Here is a 20,266-nt window from a genome sequence, read left to right as displayed (position 1 = left end):
TACAGGTCTTTGTAATTGAATATAGTGTAGTATTAGCCTTCCATTAATCTGATGTACAATCATCCTTAGCTCAAAGGGAGCCTGGGAGGAAGATAAAGGCCAATTTTTACTGAGAAACACTACCAAAAATGCAGAAAATGTTTGCGTAAGCTGGAAACATACCGTGAATGTCTCTTCTGTACTTCTTTTCCTTTGTACTGGAGCAACTGGAAATTCAAGAAGGGACTTGACCGTCTTCCTTTTGGCTTTTTCCATTTGAATGTTAGTGAAATAGTTGACAGCAGCAAACTCAATCAGAGCAGAGAACACAAAGGCAAAGCAAACCGCTATGAACCAGTCCATGGCAGTAGCATAGGATACTTTTGGCAGTGAATGTCTTGCACTGATGCTCAGCGTCGTCATTGTCAACACTGTCGTTATTCCTTGAAAAAAATAAAGCAAAAGAACTATTGAATCAAAGTAAAACAAAGCAAGAACTGGCAAGGACCTTCAAACAAAGAATTTTAAATCACATATGAGTCGTTTTCTGCTGCTTGTGAATACTGCATTAAAGTCATGGCAAGCATCACATATCCATGAGCAGCTAAGTCCTAAAACAGCTTACCACTTTTTAAAGGAGCCACAGAAAGCCATGACGTCAGCAGATCATCTACAGCTCACATGAAAAAAACACAGAAGCCTTCATTTTATATGTTTTTCATGTCAAGTTCAGTTGAATTTTTTACAAGTTATTTTCTAAACATGCGAATAAGATATAAGTTGTTAAATTGGTGAGTACTCCCCAGACTGCCACAAAAACATGACTTCTCCTGTAAATGGCTCTGAATGCCCCCTATTATTCTGCATCTGTGTCTCTGATCACACTTGTAACCCAAGAAACATTTTGGTGCTAAGGAAGAATATTATGCTAAAAAATCTGCTAGTTAAGAAATCATCAGATTTTTTTACAGCCTTCTGCTACTAGTCAGCCAATGAAATTTAATTAGATTTTCATCTTCTGAAATAACAACTTTAATTAAAATGTGTGAAGCATGAACACTGAAGATGGCCATCAAAAGATGGCCACTTCATGGTAGTACTTCAAATGCAAACACATGCTGCATAAAAACAAATGAATGGGGTCTTTTTTTCTTTTTTCATCCAGAATATCCCATATCATAAAAATGTAAAATCCCAAGTATGCATTGAGCACTGCATAAGTCCTAGCATGATAACCTCATGATGAGGTGATGAGTGACTACAAATAGAGATGTCCTTACTCTTATGAAAAGAACACTGTATCCATTCTAATTCAAGATGCAATTTTTATGCTCAGAAGAATTTAAATTCATTAAGATTATGTTTTTCAATAGATTTCTCACATCCCCATTTGCTAAATGATGGTATTCCATCAAGGTAACATAATGAAAAAAGGCTTCACCGACACACTGCCATACAGAGAAATGCTCACAATGACATCAGTCCTTCCTTCTAAAGAAGAAAAACAAAAGAGTAGCAGCCAGGTCATGACAGCTCAAAGGACTTCTCAGAGTTTTCAGGAGGATAAAAAATACAGATGCAAGCTCACAAAACCTTCTTCAGTGGGAAGGTATTAAAACCACACCACTGAAAATGTTTAGGTCTGAGAAAAAAAAAAAAAAAAACAGGGAAAGTTGGTTGTTTGGGTTTTGTTTCTTTTCCTGGAGGAGACCCATCTCTGTTTAGCCCTATCCTTTCTAAGGACCTGAGTGGACCTTTGTCCACTTCAAGCAAAAACTTTTTCTGAATTGTTTCTAAAAACATTTGCTTAATAGATGTAAAAATAGGGTAAAGTAAAATAAATGACCAAACATTAACCAAAAACAAGGAGGTAATCTGTGACAATATTAGTTTGCTGACAGTCTTTGTCAGATTTTTCTCCATTAAATCATTCTTCTGCAAGACTTGGAGCTGCCAGTACAACTGCCCCTATTACTGTTGCCAGCATCTAGCAGTCTATTGAGAGGCTTGTAGTAGAACTCCTGCTTTAGGCAGCTTTTAAAATGTTTTTATCCTATTTCTTTGTTAGAAAACATATTTCCATTTAGATTCTTGCACTTTGTCTTCCACTGAAGATTTTCTGGTATTTTCACTGTGCCACCTCATTCAAGCTGTATTTTGAAAAGATCAATTTTAATATCTTGTGATCAGTTTGCTTTTGTAATTCATTTTCATGATGGCAGTGGCAGAAAGGAAAGAAAAGCACTAAATAAGAAATTACAGTAACAGAATCTAAGCCTTATTCATAGCAAGCTTCCACTGATGACACAGATACCTCATAACAAGACATTGGAACATCTCACACACTCCAAAACAATTTATTTTACAAGTATTCTATAAACCTTGAGTTCAAGTACCTCCACTACTATCCACTGGAGGATAAACCTGATCTGGATGTAGACTAAGGACTTGAGTGCATTACTCAGAGCCAGGTCTTTCTAGTTTGCTCCCTCAAGCAGGTAGAACCCCTAGAGCTGAGGAGCCATTTGCTACAGGCTACCATGCCACCCTTCTGGTTATATATTCCAAGTTTCTCCTCAGAGTCCAAGGATTCACTCAACAACATTCTTCATACATCAACAGCAAGATTCCCCCTGAATTTAAATTATCCCCTTGTTTCTGCAATAGCATGGAATATACCCCAAGGCACTGAAAAGGCCTATTCTAGTGAGAGTTTTTAAAAGAGCAAGTACAAGAAAAAGTTAAAAAAAGGAAATAATTACCAAATACAGTTCTAGCAGGTACTGATTCCTTATTTATCCAAAATGAAACTTGAGAGAGGATCACGGTCATAATGCATGGGATGTAGGTCTGAATCATAAAATAACCCATTTTCCGTCTGAGATGGAAATAAACTGTCATAACAATATATTCACCTAAAAAAATAAAAAGAAAATATTTTTCTGTGTATAAAATTTGTTTCAGACTCTCAAGTAGGATTGTTTAAGGTGATGCTATTCATATAACTTAACATGCACAGAAAGATATCTTCTCAGAACAAGAATGAATGAAGGTTTGTTTAAAAATCCCAGAAAAAGTAGGTCCTTACATGGAAGTTGATATCAAAAATGCAATAATACAACTAATACTGAATTACATTTTACAGTATAAGCATGATTTTAAAAATCCTTTTGACAGCTGTTGAAGATGAGAATCCAACAACACAATTTATCTACCTACCATGGTATCTGTAACATTGTGGTACCTACCTGCTGAATAAAAAATTAAGAACAATGATACACATCAAATGTTATGCAAGCATCTCAAATTTTTGCTAGATTTATAAGTCAGTCCCACTATGATAATGAAACAAATAATTGAGAAGAATTAAAAATACTCTAAATTTATCTAAAATGTTGTAATTCATATTAAGCAAACAGACCAAAAAAGCAGTTTTACCATAAACACAATAAACTGTCTACAATAAAGCACTACAGAATGAGCCTTTTGAGACAGCAAGGAATTTTTTTTTATTAACTCATAATAATCTATATGCTGAGAGGTAAATTCCTAGTGAATTGCAAAATGCCATTTTATCTTTGAGTAAAACATCCATAGAGCAATACATCAAATATATTTGCTTTATTTGTTTCATTTTGACTATCTCACAACACCCAAACCTGCTGATGCTTAGAAAATGATTCCAAATTTTAAAAATATTTTGGGAATATGCTTGTTTATCACCACACTGCTCATCAGTGATACTTCACTCATTTTGGATGCCTGTAGTTGCCATTTGCCTTATTTCTTACAGCACAAATCAGCAGAAGTATCTATTGTGACTAATGTATTTGTGCCTACCCTTATCTGGCTAGAGGGTTTTTATGGTTTTAATAACCCATTCTGTATGCTGTACTTCTATCCCAAGCTGTTTGCACCACCAAACAAAGGAAGTCTTTTGCACATAATGTGGATACAGTGCTGAGAAATTACTTCCTCACCCAGGCATCCTCTTGACTCTTCAAACTGCATTTTAAGCAGTGATTAAATGCTCATTTTGTCCCTTGGAGTAATGATCTCATTCTAGCTTTCTGAAAGACTGTCGCAATCTACTGTAATGAATCTGCAAATGTAAATCTCAAGGACAGAAACCTAATTCAGATTTACACTCTCAGCCCTTAATACATACCCTATGACATTCAGTAGAATAAAACTTACAGGAAGAAAAAGAACAGGCTTTGGGCAATGTTACAGGTTAGTTTTATGTCAAGTTGACTTTTACTGACGAGATTCCTACCTGTAATAGATTTTATAGTTTCAGAGGATACCGTATGCCCAAGCAGGTCATACTGAACTAAACTGGAAGACTCCTCAGGAACTTCCACTGACTTCTCAGGTCCTTTTGTCCAGGTATAAATCATTTCACTCTTTGGATAAGCATCTACAACACAGCATCAGTTTGCATAAATAGGAAACTTTTTCTCATGCCTTACTAAGAACCAAAGCCAAAGCTACTGAAACCAAACAGTAAAACATACATAAACAATTTCAGAAGATACCCTTCATGTTAAGTTACCCCCAAAAAGCCACCCTTGGAGTAGAATAAATAAGAGCTGAGGTAATATGTCAAGTGTCACACATAAATTCAGTTCACATATGAATGTGAAGACTAAACATAAATCCCTTATGGATCAGCCCTTCCTGGGCATGCAAAGTTTATCTTTATTTTAGCAATTTCTAACTATAACTTTACTATTTAAATATACTAAGATAAAAAAGAAAAGAGTACGTACAAGGAGGATATATTTTGAAGATTGGGTGCACATTACTTTACAAAAAAAGATGATTATACTAAAAATGGCAACATTTTAAACTTCTGTTTAAAATATTTGCCAGAAACCGTAGGTCAGTAAAGAATTCACAATGGCCCCAAAATAAGCACACACAAAGAAACATTTTACATTTAATGCAAAAGACATGTCTTAGGGCTAGCATTCAATCCCTACACAGTCCAAACTCCTGTTAAAATGGAATCAAATCAGTCTTACATTTGAAATGGTTACACATTATTTCAGGGAAACATCAGACTAGTGTTCAGCAATTCCTGCTGAGTGGTGATTCTGTCTGAAGAGCTGTTACTATGAATGAGCCCCCACTATCAAATCCCCCCTATCATACACCTGATACCAAAGGCAAATCTTGCAGCACACGGCCTCCACTTATGAAAAGTCCTATCAGAGCTGTGTCTTTCATACCCCCGTTCAGGTTGACTATCCAGCTGTATAAGCTAAATTTATGCAATGGAAAATCTCTGAAGGTTCTGCAGCAATTCCTGACTTCAGAGCTCTGGGGTCAAGGAGAACAGATTAATGTCCAGCCATTGGAGGGTCTAAAGCAGAGAAGTCAGTGACCAAGAAGGCTTAAAAGAATAACAAGATAGTTAATGGAGTGCACCAACCATTTCCAGGGGATCTCAGAGGTCTCTGCTTTGGATTCACATCAGGGAACCACAGCTACCCTCTCTAGTTTTTTTATGCAGCAATCCCAAACTGTTCCTCTATCCAAAATTTGGATATTTTTCAAAAACCTACATCTGACTTCAAAGCAGAAAAGTCATCTGCACTAAAATTTTTCTCACCAGTTAAAAAGTTATTTATTTTGTCTAAACTTGCCATGCAGACTCCTCTTACAGGCCAGCAGACAGACAATTACAAGTAGACATCAAATCTCTGCACATAACCTACACCTCTTTCTTAAATGCCAATGTGCTTCCACTACCTGTAGAGAAAGTCAGCTAACCCGCTTCCCTAGGTGTCTTTTACCTGGCTGTTTAAAGGTAAGTTTGTCTTCTCCAGAGAACCTCTCACTTCACCAAGTATCCAATTCCTCCCCCGAAACCAAGAAAAACAACATATTTCAAGCAACTGTGTGTCCAGAATAGTGGGGTTTAACATAATAGCTGAATCACCGCCTGCTTTTTAGTTCTCTGGGTTTAATTTCTGAGGTCTTAAATTGAAGTCTTGAGGAAATTAACAGGAGTTTTTTCTGCATAGAGATTGTATATCAAGACATAACTCTATAAATTCATAAAGTCTAGTAACTGCTCAAAATTTAATTCTACTATTTAAATTCTGTAGTTACAAGAAATTTGATAATTGCAACTTACAACTCCCAAATTTGAGAGGACAAGCATGACCATCCATGGGAAAATCCACTAATCTCATGGGACACTCTGCACTTATTGTAAGCCTATAATGGAACAAATTAAATAGTCTCTGGTTGCCATTTTGTCTAGGCAGTACAACTTTTGCATACAGTAATTGTAAGAAGTCAAACAAACACATTAAATACCTCATTGTGTACAGGATGGTGCCATTTCTCATTATTCTGAAGAGTTTATTTGGGGCTGTCATATTATGTGCAACAGACTTTTTCCCATTCCTGAAGAAAGTATCAGGAGTCCATACCTTCGAAACCATCAAGTTGTTAAGTCTTAAAATTTCAATAGGGCCATCATATTTTAATCTTTTATCTACCCATGTCTGACGAAAGAAGACATCCATTGTATATTCCTGTATTAAATTGCAGAAAAACAAAGATCACATTTGCATGTGCATTTCCTGTAAAAGAAGAAATCCCTCAGGAGCAAAGAAATCATTAGAGAAGAAAATCCTAAGTCCACTACAAAAACATCTTTCCACCAATTAACGTGTCTTGTGTATTTCTTAATAGCTTAATTTCTTACATTAGTCATATCAATAAACTGCTACACATTTAATCATTAAGGAATAATTAACCTAATTAAGTTTCAGGAAGCAGGCAACTGAATTGGAAGTCAAGCATGTAACTGGAAACAAAATTATCTCTGACAAGAATTGTCAAAAGATTTTAAAGAAAATATATCCATTGATCAGCTGCTGCTGGCTGAATTGAAAATACCAGGACAAACAATTAGTTCCACTTTAAAGTTAGGAAAGAAAACCCAACTTCATCTCATGGAAAGCAAGCTTTTAACTGAGGAAAGCTAAGTAAATCTTTTTCCATGCCCACAAATCAGGGATAATAAATTATATAGAGATTTGCATATATATCTACATTTTTTTAAAGTATGTAAATATCCCATTAACTTCCTCAGAAAAGCCACTCAGATGCTCCAAAGAAAACATGCAAACAACTGCAGAACGGCAGACAGAGGCACATCATGAGAAATCAAATGAGAATGAATGGATGAAAGAATGCATTTCTCATCTCAGGAAGCTAAAGCATTTCACAAAAAAAGCTGCCATGTGGCAATGAAAAAGGTCACATTTAAGTCCTTTCTAACTTACAGTTTTGATTTTGTTGTTAAGCCGAACAATGTTTTCTGACTAGATTTCAAATTCTTCTGCATAATGTCTCCATTGAAATTACTTGTAAAACCGTATCTATTTGCATTGGCAGGAGGCATGACTACTAGTAATGCATCTTAGGATTGTATATCTTCTTTTTCACAACTGTATCCTCCACTGTGATTTATAGTCAATCCACGAAAAGTGTCTCTTCTAGTGTCATTTCTTGCTGGCAACTTCATAGCTCATAAGTAGCAGTTTCTGTTATTAGCTACTACCTGGCAGATTTTGTAATATAAGATTTCAACCATTTTCATTAAATGAAAACCATTCATAAAATGAAAATGGGTAAAAAAGCAACTAAAAAGATGTTCTGACCTCCCCTGTACTGAGACCATAGTACATGTCACTGTTGCAGCAAGTTTTATGAGTGCAGCCACATTCAGATTACATTGGGTCACTAATGGATATATTAACTGAAGAGTATTCCAGAAACAATTCCTGCATCCCTAAATAGCCTCCTAAATCATCCTTAATGAAGAAAGGGGAAATAAACTCTCCTTTTGCAAGTTCCTTACCCATCTTCAGTCCATGTTCTCACTTCTGCCTAGATATATGCTCCAATATAACTAATAACTTCCCCTGAAAATGAAACCTGAGAGATGGCATGCAGCCCTCACTGCAGATTTGAGGCACTTATTACTAGATTTCCTTGGGACCACATTCTTGTGCCCCTTGTCACTCTGATAAGCATCATCCTGCACATGATAACCCACAAAGGGGTAAGATGCATTTCAACATGAGAGTGCTGTCACAACTGTAGATCTGGAAAAAATACCTTGCTATCACAGACCTTTCCATATAACAGAATTATATCAGGTGCAACACAAAGGAACAGCAGCACTATATGGGAAGAAAATTACTACCCTGAAACTGCTTTTTCAATGAAGAAGTTCAGTTCAACACGTATGGCTGCATTATTTCCATGGGATTTCTTGATTATGTTATAAAAAGATCAACTGCTGCATGATTTAAGGATGCATCACTGTATTTTAAAGTTGATGAGAGTTTTGCTGGATTTGACCTTGAAATCAAAAGCCATTCAGCCACAAATAACAGAACATGCAAATGTAATATTTCTCCTCTGTTACTATTTCATGCATGTGACTTGGACGTTTAATTTCTGAATATACTTGTGAAAACTCTTGTCAGACAACATTTGCTGAAAGTGATGCTTAAAGGAGCACAAAGATCAACAAAGGGCATTCATATGAAATGAAAATGTCAACAAGTATTTTTGAAGTGATGTCATTACTATTCACCTGAGCATAACATAAGTTTCAGAAATGAAAAGCAATTTCAAAGATATTACACGTTTTTTCCCATAGTAGACTTACTTAGACACTCCTTGCAAGGCTGGATTCTGCCTCTGTGCCGTGAAAATCTGTTTTAAATCCCATGAAGTGAATTTCTTAAGCCAGCCAAAACCCACTGAAAGTGTGACCAGAATCAGGCCTTATGTATCTAATTATAACCTGTAAATTAAGCTGTTACTAATCTTGCCTAATTTGCATGATTGACAGAACAGTACAGATGAAGCATCCACTCCTACTGCAGCTAATGGTTTCTCAGAACCAGGGAATGGCATTTTAATCCCAGAAATACGTACCATTTCTACATCAGAAACAGGTCCAAAACTGGTGACATATATATCTGTTTTGACTTCAGTAACAGGACCTAATGTATGAAAAGGAAGTGAGCAAGAAAATTTGAATTTTGCAGGTCAACAATTCCCATAAATGATCCTGGTGTGTGAACAGTTACCGCTTTCAGGGTTCTGTGGACGAGCAAGAGCAAAATGCAAACAGAGGTCAATTCAGATAAGTCTCAAATAAGAAGCACTTCTCAATTACCTTTACCACATAAGTAAATCAAAAGCAGCATTGCCATGCAAATCCCCATTCAGAAAACCAAAGTTGACTCAAGTGCTAAGAAAACTGATGCCAAAAAATTAAAAGGCTCACTAAAAACACCATTCTACTTTACAACAAGCACTGAATCCCAGAAATCCACTTTCCTCAAAGCATATATTACTAATATTTGGACCTACTGGCAATAACTGGGCAACAGACATTAGCATGCCATGTACCATGTAATTTAGTATCACAGGATCAGGAACTGCATCCACTTCCTGAGATGTACTTAAGTGCTTTAATACTAATATCCAAAATAAAAGATGGAGGTCTAAGTACCTTTGAGGGTTTGAACCAAGATGCACATTCTGCTACAATGTCTGTCTTGAAAGAACCAAAGATACTTAGGACACTGCCAAAAACAGTGCACTGAACAGAGGTTTTGCACTCTCACAGCTGCCTATGGCAAATCAACCACCAGAGAAAGCAGTTTCATTTTAATGCATTATTTCTTTTACTACCTTGAAATCTTAAATGGGCGTTTGCTCTTCAGTACACTCTACATTTCCCCTTAAACCAAAGAAAACATGCACTAATTTCACTGGGATTTAGGTCTCTTCCTAATGTCATAATCTAGAAGGCTGATAATCATGATCAGCTGTTATGATGATTTTGTGATCAAAGCATTAGCTAACAGTTTAATTCAGGTAATTAACTCACATCATAAGTTTGATAAAGAAATCTACTGAAGGTCTTACCAAACAGTATCTGTTTGAAAAAAAATGCATTATCTACAAATTCACAACCAGATTCTAAACCCCTACAACTCAAATTACTATAAAGGGCAAGTGGCTCAAGTCTGATAAATCAGGTTTTATCATAATATTTGCAATCTAAAAATGAAAGAAGGAAAGATTCAACAGAGTTAGCAGCAGAAGAATGTCCCACTTGAAAAGAAAAAAAATTCTAAAAAATCAGTCTTCACAGATGTCACTTTGAATCAAATGGTAAAAGATAAAAAAAGAAGTAAGCAATGGGAAAACAGGGAAATTGAAGTTCTTGCACCTAGAATAAGTCTCAAGCTGTGAACAAAAAGTAAAAGAGAACCATGCAAAATTGTTTTACTATAGAATTTGCCAATTATTTAGAGATGAAAAGCTAAGAATTTTTCATCTAAATGTCAAAAAGATTACTTTGCTGGAAGCTAAGTTTCTGAGAAGGGCATTTTTTCAAAATAAAAGTAGAAATTCCACTGTACAACAGTCAGTAGCTCAGAGATCTCTGGAAAGTTGTATAGTTTGGCATGTCTGTCTCAAAGAGGTTTTTAAGAAGCAACCACCAAGTTCCAGATTACACACTTTCATACCATGCCATTTGTTTTGCAATGGGTTACTACCTAAACATGGAAGCTGCTCCTTTTCTACAAATAACGAAGTGTTCATCAGTCAGGGAAATCCATGATCGCTTATTTTACTAACCACATGGTCCAATGACATTTCCTGAATATATTGATTTCTGGAGAGCAGAAGAGCTCCAAGAGATTAGAAGTGAAGACATTTATCTACAGTGCTAGAAAATAGGAGAGAAAAGCCCAGTCATATTTGCATGTAGAAATAGATGAGATTCAATTACCACTGATCTCCCATTAGCACACTTTTAAAATTTATCCAGGGTTGATTTAAATAGATAGATATTTATTTCATTTGATCTTGAAATATTTCTGCAATCAGTTCTAAAGAATTGAAAAATTCATTTTCCCACATAGCTTTAATAAGAAAATACAGGAATTAGTCTTTGTTACTCAATAATAAGAGAATACTGAATACTGCACTCAGTTCCTGAAGGAATCCCTTTGAGGAACTGAGTTCAATATTCAGTACTCCTTTTTTACTAAGTAACAGAGACAAGTGCCTGAATTCCTTTCAGGAACTGCTTTACTTTTTAGTTCTAAGAAACTAAATAGGAATAGTCCTTAAATAAACCCCAGACCTTTAAGTGCTTTTCCTCTGATGGTATAGTCTTTTCTTTAGCTCACAGAACACTGTAATTTTACAATCATACCAAATTGAGCACCGGGACAGATTTTCCTACGGGCATGAGCTGCTTCTCCTCAGACATTGATTTCTTTTGTTTTATTAAATGATTACAGCTTCATGGGTTATACATGGGTGATAGGCATTGCAACTGTTTTTTGGAGTTTCTCAGAAAGAGGGAAGCTAAGATCAAGAGGCTAATCTCCAAATCAGCAAGCCTGCAAGTTAATGCTATTTAGAAACACTATAGCAGCAGCACAAGACTAAAACTACGTTTGAGTTCACTCTCCAGTAACTGCTATTCTGCCCTCAAATATTTATTACTATGACCCATGAAAAAGAAGGAAGCAGGAACTCTCAGACAATTATGAGGCCACAAATATATTTCAGTTGCTTGTCCAACATGATGGCAGAAGAGTAACAAAACGGATGTGAAAATCACATTTTATTCCACTAGAAAATGGCAGATGAATGTGGATCTAGAGATACTTTAAAACATCATAACAGTTATCCAGCTAGTACAGACATACAAATCCTTGATTTGCAGCCAAAACCTTGGCCAAACAGTTCAGTGTCTGGTAGGAGCAAAGACAGTGAAGCTGATTATCTCCTTAATGCTTTCTCTCCAATTGCAGCCCTTTCATGCTCCATGTCTTCCACCTACACTGGCCTTAACAGTTGTGAAGTGACAAATCTTGGATTTTCTAGCACATCCCAGTACTTAATGCCAACCCAGGAGTATCTATGGCGACACCAATACCTACCTCTTATTCTTCTTGTTCTAGAAGAAAACATAGTTGGTAACAATAGCGGGGGTATAAATAGTGAGTCATGCTGCTGCCTCTTTTTTAAACTATTATTAATCGTGGGAATTCCTGTCAACGAGGAGGTGATCTGTAGTCACCTAACCTACTTTTACTGGTGATTTAAGCAGCCCTCCAAAATGAATGTGTTGCACCACTTAATCAACTCAGGCTCTGCAAGCAGAAGATCCTATTAGAATCCTTAACGCTCTATTACTGGCAATAAAATGCAGTGAGTTGTAAGAAGGCCAATTAACTTTAAATATGTCCATTTGGGCTTACCCCTCAATGGATCTTCACAAAGTATCTATCCACCATAAATCTTCAGGAATGCTGAAGAACTATTTATATCGTACTGGTGTGTATTTTTATGTCAATGAAATAGGAGGAGAGTCCTACACACTGCAGTGGGAACAGTTACGTCTGAATCACTGCTTGCAAGATAATATACTTTAAAGAAGCTCAGACAGGATTAAAAGCAACCCCTGCAAAAAGCCAGAATAGTTCAGTGTTATAGATGTTACATGTGGGCTGAAGAAGTGATGCCAGGCCCTAACCCTGGGAAGAGGAGTGCAAGAGAACTCTCCCATGCATTTTATGTCAACATATGGGTTGAACTGCAGCACAGCTCCCAGTGAAAGACTTCGGGTTCCATTATCTCTGCGTCTCCATAGGCAACTGTCACTGCAGAGATCCCTGCTGTATGTAAACACTCAAATCCTGAACAAGCTTTCTGTATATTGCAAATTTTGCCATCAAGGGTCCCACAACTAATCGGAAACATTAACAAAAAAGCCTGTATGAATGTTTCAACATACAAAGTGGAGTTATGCTGCTCAGTTATTGGTGCTATTATGAGATCAATCCTAGGATATATAAACCACATAAAATCATATTACATCAGTTCCTACAGCTACATTAAAAAAAAAAAAAAAAGTAGTTGCTACAGATTTTTTTTTAAATATAACTACGTGTGAAAGACTTGGTGTTTTCTCTTTCCAAGTTCTTGCTGCCTGAATAGGGTTGACATTTTTTAAGTGAGGAAAAAAAGAAAAAAAAACCCCATCATATGAAATATGTTCTCTTGTTTCATTCTATCAGAAAGAACAGCTAAGGTCACTTGCTATATGTAAGAATTCTGCTCAGAAGCCAGAAGTAGGTAGGGCATTTTTAAAAAATTAATGCAGAATTCAAACACATGGGCTACATTCTCTACCAAAAGACAATACAACAAACACAGCAGCACACAATAACCTTTGTCTCTATGTATGTTCATCCATCAGCATGTCTGAACCTGAAAAGGGAAAAGTACACCTCCAGAAATTAGGAGACTACTATTTCTTTGCCTATTTATCAGCAAAACATCTCTGCTGAACCAGCCAATAAGCCTGCTACTGGTGCCAGTTTTCATGATGTGGACACCTGTCTACTAAGAACTGGACTAAGAATATCAGCTAATTTTACACAGATCACTGAACAACAGACAGATGGTAATGACTTCAAGCATTACTAACCGAGGCCAAATTCAAATCTGTCACCTACAGGTATCTAACACCATATCCTGTTAAGCTTTGAGTCATCAACTTTCACCAGCTGAGAAAGAATGGACAACTGCCGGGAAAAAAAAATGACCCACTTCCTTTTTCAATGCTCACTTCAAGTCCATTTGCAATCTAAATAGTAAAAATAAATTATAATATCTATTATGCTGAGCAATGGAACCTTTAAGGTACGCCTGAGTTCCTAGTAAGAGCAATTAATCACGCAGATATTTTTATTTTCTCTAAAAAGAGAAAATTGCCTTTGCACTTCAAATGTATTCTGTGTTTATTTTCTGACTAAAGTCCTGCATAGACAGGAAATGAAACTCTTCAGAAATGCTGCTCATCAGCTGAACAACACACAGACTAAAGGGGCACAGAATCCTTCTCCTACCCTTCCTAGGGGAGACAATGGCCAATATATTTAATTCTAGCAAGTACTCAGCTGCACTACTGAGCTGCACTCAATCACAAGATCATGGGAAAGAACACAAAAGGAGGAAGAAAAGAAAAAGGGAAATGGATTCAGGAGTCAGCAGCGGATTTCAAAGAGAAAGCCACAGAGCTAACACCAGTAGTTGATAGTGAGACTCAAAACTTATGCCAGGTTCTACCTCACACAAATTAACAGAACTCAGGAAGGGAGAGGGCTCCATCTTTCACCAGCTGATGGGCAACCACACCACAACACATCAGCAGCAGGTGTGGTTGCCCATCAGTTGGTGAAAGATGGAGCCCTCTCCCTTGGTCAGTGGAACCCACTGACCAAGTTGTGGTCAGTGGGTTCCGCAGCCAACCTGAGAGCCTGGGGCAGGAGGCAAGTCACACACACTTTCTTTCTTTGGTCTGGCCATACAATTGGCCAGTAAAAGCAAGATGTCAGAGATCAAATGTTGTCTGAAAGGCACAATTCATTACAATTAGCAGATACACAGCAGCACACAGTCTTGTCACCCTCATCAGCTTCAGTCTCATTATTCCTTCCTACATCTCTAAGTCCACGTTTAAGTGTGATTAGGTACTGTATCATGAAAATTTCAAAGACACCAGTACATTTTTCAAAGTTACTATCCAATACAGGTTTGAATCGGCTCTTGCAGGCCCTTACTAATGTCAAGAGTCACTCAGGCAAAGTTTGAAACCATGCAAGGGTTTAAAATGGCCAATCAGACCCAGGCTTTTTACTTCAAGTGAATAAGGCTCCTTTCAAAGACTTTGGACTTCCACTGTCAGTTTGAAACTAATGACCAGAAAATAAGGTGATTTTCAGAGAAAATACAGCTTCTGAAATTTAATGTAATATACAAAATTTTAAAAGCAGATGAAAACTGTAGACAGGGTTTAGCTAGAGATGCTTCTACTTCAAACTTTTGCAGCTGAATTAAAATAGTACCCTGGTAGTACGCTTGAAGTTTTCCAGCAGATGATAATTTTAATTAATGACACTACAAGCAGTTTCTGTAAAAACACTGGTTTTGTAGAGTGGTTTTAACCACAAAACCTACTTGGATTATAAATTGCATGCAGAAATTCAGGATAAGGGTATAACAGAACATACAGTGTAGGGAATGAACTAACTTCACTTCCATCACATTATTTTCAAACATCATACAGCATTACTTTACTCATTAGTCCCTAAATACCTTCCATCTACCCAAATTCAAAACTCTTATGCATTTAAAGTCTTCCTGACAGCAGTTGCAGGGCTTTTTTCCTTTCTTACATGAAACTGCCCATTCTGCTTTATTTCATTCAATTGCTAGGTGACATTTCTTTGCTACTAAAGAGTAGCAAATCTAGAGAGTTATTCTCCCCCTGCCTCAGCTTAATTGAACTTTCACCTAAATGGTCTTTTAGTAACCTTGTTAATAAACCCTTCTGGTTTTGTTTTTCACACTACCAAACCTTGCAGCTCCTGGTAAGGTGACAGCAACTTTTAAAGTTTATTAAATTAATTTAATTAAGTGAACTTACAATTCAAGGCGCCAATGCATAACTACCACCAAGAGAGGCTTCCACATACTCCACTGGTGTTCACAATTCTCCTGGGAGACATTTATAAGCATGCTGAGGCAATTTGACTTCTCCTCCAAAACTACCAAAGATTGTGCAAATTAATGATAGTATGGAGAATATTGATCCAGTTGTAGGAAATTTCCAAAATCAAACATTTTCTACTTTGCTCTGCACATGAATTATCTTCATGTATTTTTATTTGTGGTAATGCTGTAACATGCCAGCAAAATTCAGAATTTGGCTACCTCTCTGAGTCTGATTTTAAACATAATTTGTGCCAGAATTAGAAATATTTTCATCAATTTGAAGTTTAAAATCAGCACCAGTTAGTTCTCTGTGCAGCCTTTTGTTCTTAAAATAAAAACTTTGTTTCATTTCAGGCCCTGTGAAAACTAGATGGTGAAACAGCTTCAAGAAGAAAACAAAAATAAGTATTCTGCTGTTCATCAGAAAGTGATGTAGCTTTAACATTACCAAAACACACTGTACTTTCCATCTCTGAATATTCCCATTCCCTCTGACATTTTGTTTGCAATGCTATAAACTAGTGAGTGACCCACTTTCAAGCTACAAATCCCACTTCTGATAAAGATTTATCAGGAAAAAGCTCCAAAATACAGGTAAAAGTTGATTTTTATATTCTCTATTTCAATAAATAGTGTGTAGTTATTACTCTGAGCAATGTCAAAAAGTGAAATCTGATCAATTACAGGAATTTCTTTCTTTGGTTGGTTTTGTTGTTTGGTTTTTTAATCCAAAGTTGTTCTTCTCAAATCAGGTGTAGATAACTTTCACTGTAAGGAGCTAGGGAGGCAAGTATCATTTTTAAAACCACAGCATTTTCCCCTATGTTTTATTTAAAAGTTCAAAACTCAAAGATGAGTGGTTAAATGTTAGCCATAAAGATGGTTATGAGGAAGGAAGAAGCAAAATAATATCCATTTTGAGAAATATTGGCTCAGAGGTGTTTTCCCCAGGCTGAAATCTGAGTTTTTGCCTCCCTCTCTCATTTACTTCAATATTCCCAATGTGAAAGTTCAAGAAGATACAATGAACTTTTTCTCCTTGATTGCATTTTGCTGAAAGTCTTCCACACTTACAGGGGAAAAATACCTACTCTTGCAAAACATCTTGCAAAGGACAACTGTATTAAAATAAAAATCACCATATATTACATATTTAGTGGTTGTTTAATTTTGGAAATCTGATAATGCTCATAAAGCATCTTTTCTAGATGACTAATTACTTGGCATTCAACCTAAAATGATGCCAAACTTAGCACATCTCTTGTACGCGTGCAGAAGTGTCTGTAACCTCTCCACAAAGACTAAATTGCAAAAGACTATCAGTTCCCAATGACTCCTCCGGGTGTTAATAAATTTAGCTTCCTTCTCACTTGATGTGTAAGCTAACTTAAGAAGGCCTCATTTATTCCACACACTCAAAATAATAAGAGTGGTCCATGGGTGCCAGGTGCTGTCCTTTAACAACCATGATCATGCATGTGAGAGCACTGCATATGGCATGTGGGGAATGTGCTGGCATACATGTCAGTGTGGATGGATCACATGTATGGACAAGGTACTTTCAGAGGAGGAAGAAAGTATTTTGCAACATAAACCTACGCAAGGATCTCATTCAATCCTGTATTGGAAGGAGCCTATAAAAACCTCATTACAGCTCTGAACGTCATGAAAAGGTCTGTAGCATTTTTTAATAAATATTTTAATATTACTTTTACTATCAAATTTGCATTTTTAATACCTTCATTCCAGATTACAAAATAAACTTTTATTTTGCCTGGATCTTAATGATTTTTGGTTCCAAGACCCTGCACAAAAACATCAAAATCATAAGGAACAGCAAGTCTGGCTGCTTCTTCAGCATCACAAAACTGCATCTTAACAGCCTGGGGGAAGGAAGAGGCCCAAAACCCCCACACGCAGAACACAGGTGAAGGCAAATTTAAAACCCCGCCACGTCTAATTCCTATACAGCAATCAAGTCTACTACTTCTAAATCAAACCTGGAATTTCAGCAACTGTGGTAAAGAACTGGCACCTGAGCTCTGATTTTCCCTAACTAGGGGAACAGAATCCATCAGACCTAACCTCCTAGACTGGTAAAAGTACACTTGTTTCTATTAGGACCCGATCGTGGCATTTACGGCTCAAAACCTGCCGAGAACGAGAAGAATATGGGTGTTAGACAGGTCACTCCGGACCCACCAAGCCAACGCGCTACGGCTTCAGTGCTTGTTTTTTCCTCCGGCGCAGCAGCAGCCGCCCGATGCCGGGATGTGGGCAGAGCAGCAAAGTGGGGGCTGAGCCCGGGACCGCCCCAGCGGGGCCCCCGCGGCCAGGACTGCGCAGCACCCCCCGGGCTTTCGGGCCAGGCTCTGCCTCGCTGCCGGCCCCTCCCGGAGGGTTCGGATCCCGGAGCACGGATGGGGACACACCCCCGCATTTTCGGTCAACAGCGGGTCGGTCCGAGCGGTGAGCGCTGCGTCCCCCGCCCCAGCCCAGCGACCCCCCGCCCGCCGCCGGCACCGCGCCGCCACCGTACCCCCGAATCCCGGTCGCAGCCGGTTGTCATAGCCATCCAGGAGGCTGTTCAGGATGCTGGTAAAATTCTCCGGCCACAATTTCTCCTCTTTTTTGATCTGCCCTGGCGGCCCGGTGAGACTGCGAGGCAAAGAGGGAGCGGGTGAGCGGAGCCGCCGGGAGCAGCGGCACCGGACCGGCCGCCCGGGTCCCCCGCCGCCGCCGCCGCCGGGCTACTCACCAGGTCGCCAGGCACAGGCAGTGCAGGAGGGCGATGGAGAGACCCGAGGACATGGCGATGGCTGGCTCCTTGGCAGAAACCATCTTTGCATGCCATACTTCACGCCTGGCACGTTAAACGCCTTGTCCGGGGCGGGGAGGGGGACGCGGGGCCCGGCGGGGGGGCGGCGGCCCCCGGCGGTCCCACATGCGCGGCGCCCCGGTTGCCAAGCGCCCGGCACGGACGGAGGAGCGGCGAGCGAGTTTCCCCGCACCGTTAACTCTCTCGGGGCAACAGGCGCCGGGGCCCGCCGCTCCCCCCGCGCCCGCCCCCGCCCCGCCCCGCCCGCGGCCCCGCGCTCCGCCCCGCGCTCCCCTCCCGGCCCGGCCGGCGGCCGCCGCTGCCACCGGCGGCGGTGCGGGGGTGCGTGACAGCGCGGCAACGGCGGCCGGGGGCGTCGCGGGGGTGCCCGCGCTGGCGGAGCCTCCGCTCGTCCCGGTCGCCTCTGCTCCCCGCGAGGGGAACAAAACCGAGAGCGGGGGCGGGCGGGGGCGAATAATTCCCCAGCGAGGAGGGCTTGGGAGCAGGAGGGTCTCTCCGCTCCGGTAGGGGAGGAGATGGCAGGAGAGAGGTAGGAAGAGGAGGTGAAGGAAAGCTTTGACTTCAAGGTTAAAACAGAGCGCGCCCAAAACAGATGGAAGCGAGTGGGTTATCCCAGGTTTCTAAAAGCAAAAAATGCCAGAATAAGGGAATCGTTTCACATTATATCTGATGGGTTTTTTCTTTTTTCTTTTCTTATCATTCCTATAATTAGGAAACATGATTTGGTGACCCAAAAAAATTCCATTATGCAAGGTCCAAGGGATTCTGAAGAATTACAGTAAAATCCACTCAGAAGTGTTGTTAGTCTGTCACAAGCTATTGGGATGGTTGGGTGGAGGGGGAAGACTGGTGGAAACGAAGAGAATGGGGAGTGTTCCATACGCAGAGAGTATTGGCAATAAACAACTTGTTCTTCTGATCAAGTGTGCTGCAGAGACAATCTTTGAGGTTTGAAAATCAGTGTGCGTGTCAATTTTAATGAGGGTGGTGAAATTCATCATGCACATAGGGCAGGTATTGTAATTGACTCAATGACTATATGTCTTTTACTCTCAATGCCAACTGTAAAAAGTCTTTCTTCATTACTTACTACAGTATTAGCATAGCACTGAAATGCCTGATCGTCTTCAAAACCACTGTACATTTGAAATCTTCCTGATTGTACTTCAGAGCTTGCTCCAGCTAGGGTGCCCTTTGCTGATTCGCTTGCAAAACAATTAAAGCTGTGCTTGAAATCCATTTAGCTTGCTGACGCTGTTTATCTTTCAAAAACTCTGTCTAGGCAGTCAGTTCTGCTTCCAATTTTAAAAGCCCTATTCAGGCCTCTGCAGATTACTAGTCTGCTTCCTGAGATTTTGACAAGGATCCTCATCTCCTGACTGCTTTACAGGATTCTGATCTGACTGCCTTAGTGGAATGACAAATGTGCTGCCAAAACGTCACCGAGTGGGGCCGCCTGCCTATGGATGGCATACACGCCCTGTGCAGTGTTTACAAACCTGGACAGCACAGACGGTGGGATGCCACACCAAGGTCACTTCAGCTCTTGTGATGAGGCTCTGTTTAACTCCACACACAGGTGAAAACCAGCACAACAGAGAGAGTCCACTGCTCTGTCTTCATTAGCAATCTGATCAGGAACAACAGAAGGATGGATGAACAGCTCTCCAGAAGTCTAATTTCACCAGTCAGATAAATTTCTCTTGGTTAATCATCCACTTGGGATCTTCTGTAAAGTGTTGTGATTTGTTTCTCTGGATCAATCTTCTGCTCTAGCATGGACTGTGCCAGGGGGATACTGAGAACTCA

The 20,266-nt window shown here is 39.2% G+C and overlaps 1 protein-coding gene and 1 long non-coding RNA gene across 3 annotated transcripts in view; one reads left to right on the top strand and one right to left on the bottom strand.

Annotated features, from left to right (window-relative positions):
- The window catches only part of GABRA4 (gamma-aminobutyric acid type A receptor subunit alpha4), a 48,019-nt gene extending 29,072 nt beyond the window's left edge, over nucleotides 1–18,947 (bottom strand). Inside the window, exons 1-8 of one of the 2 annotated variants that reach the window (XM_071432450.1) lie at nucleotides 18,377–18,947; nucleotides 18,158–18,276; nucleotides 8,956–9,023; nucleotides 6,310–6,530; nucleotides 6,125–6,207; nucleotides 4,256–4,399; nucleotides 2,742–2,894; nucleotides 163–422 (exon numbers count right to left, since the gene is read on the bottom strand). In XM_071432450.1, the coding sequence (XP_071288551.1) occupies nucleotides 163–422; nucleotides 2,742–2,894; nucleotides 4,256–4,399; nucleotides 6,125–6,207; nucleotides 6,310–6,530; nucleotides 8,956–9,023; nucleotides 18,158–18,276; nucleotides 18,377–18,459 (1,131 nt within the window). In that variant the 5' untranslated portion in view covers nucleotides 18,460–18,947. Of the gene's footprint in view, nucleotides 1–162; nucleotides 423–2,741; nucleotides 2,895–4,255; nucleotides 4,400–6,124; nucleotides 6,208–6,309; nucleotides 6,531–8,955; nucleotides 9,124–18,157; nucleotides 18,277–18,376 lie in introns of those variants that run through there. The other variant, XM_071432452.1, reaches the window with a different exon arrangement.
- Nucleotides 17,016–19,696, top strand: LOC139592483 (uncharacterized). Its single transcript, XR_011680015.1, has 2 exons — nucleotides 17,016–17,291; nucleotides 17,368–19,696. It is a non-coding gene; the product is annotated as an uncharacterized lncRNA (long non-coding RNA).
- Nucleotides 19,697–20,266: the final 570 nt, after the last annotated feature.

Source organism: Agelaius tricolor, unplaced genomic scaffold (genome assembly GCF_023055355.1).
Source record: "Agelaius tricolor isolate 1412-34295 unplaced genomic scaffold, bAgeTri1.0.p SCAF_8, whole genome shotgun sequence".
NCBI classification, from domain to species: Eukaryota; Metazoa; Chordata; class Aves; order Passeriformes; family Icteridae; genus Agelaius; species Agelaius tricolor.
This window is presented reverse-complemented; position numbering and strand designations above follow the sequence as displayed.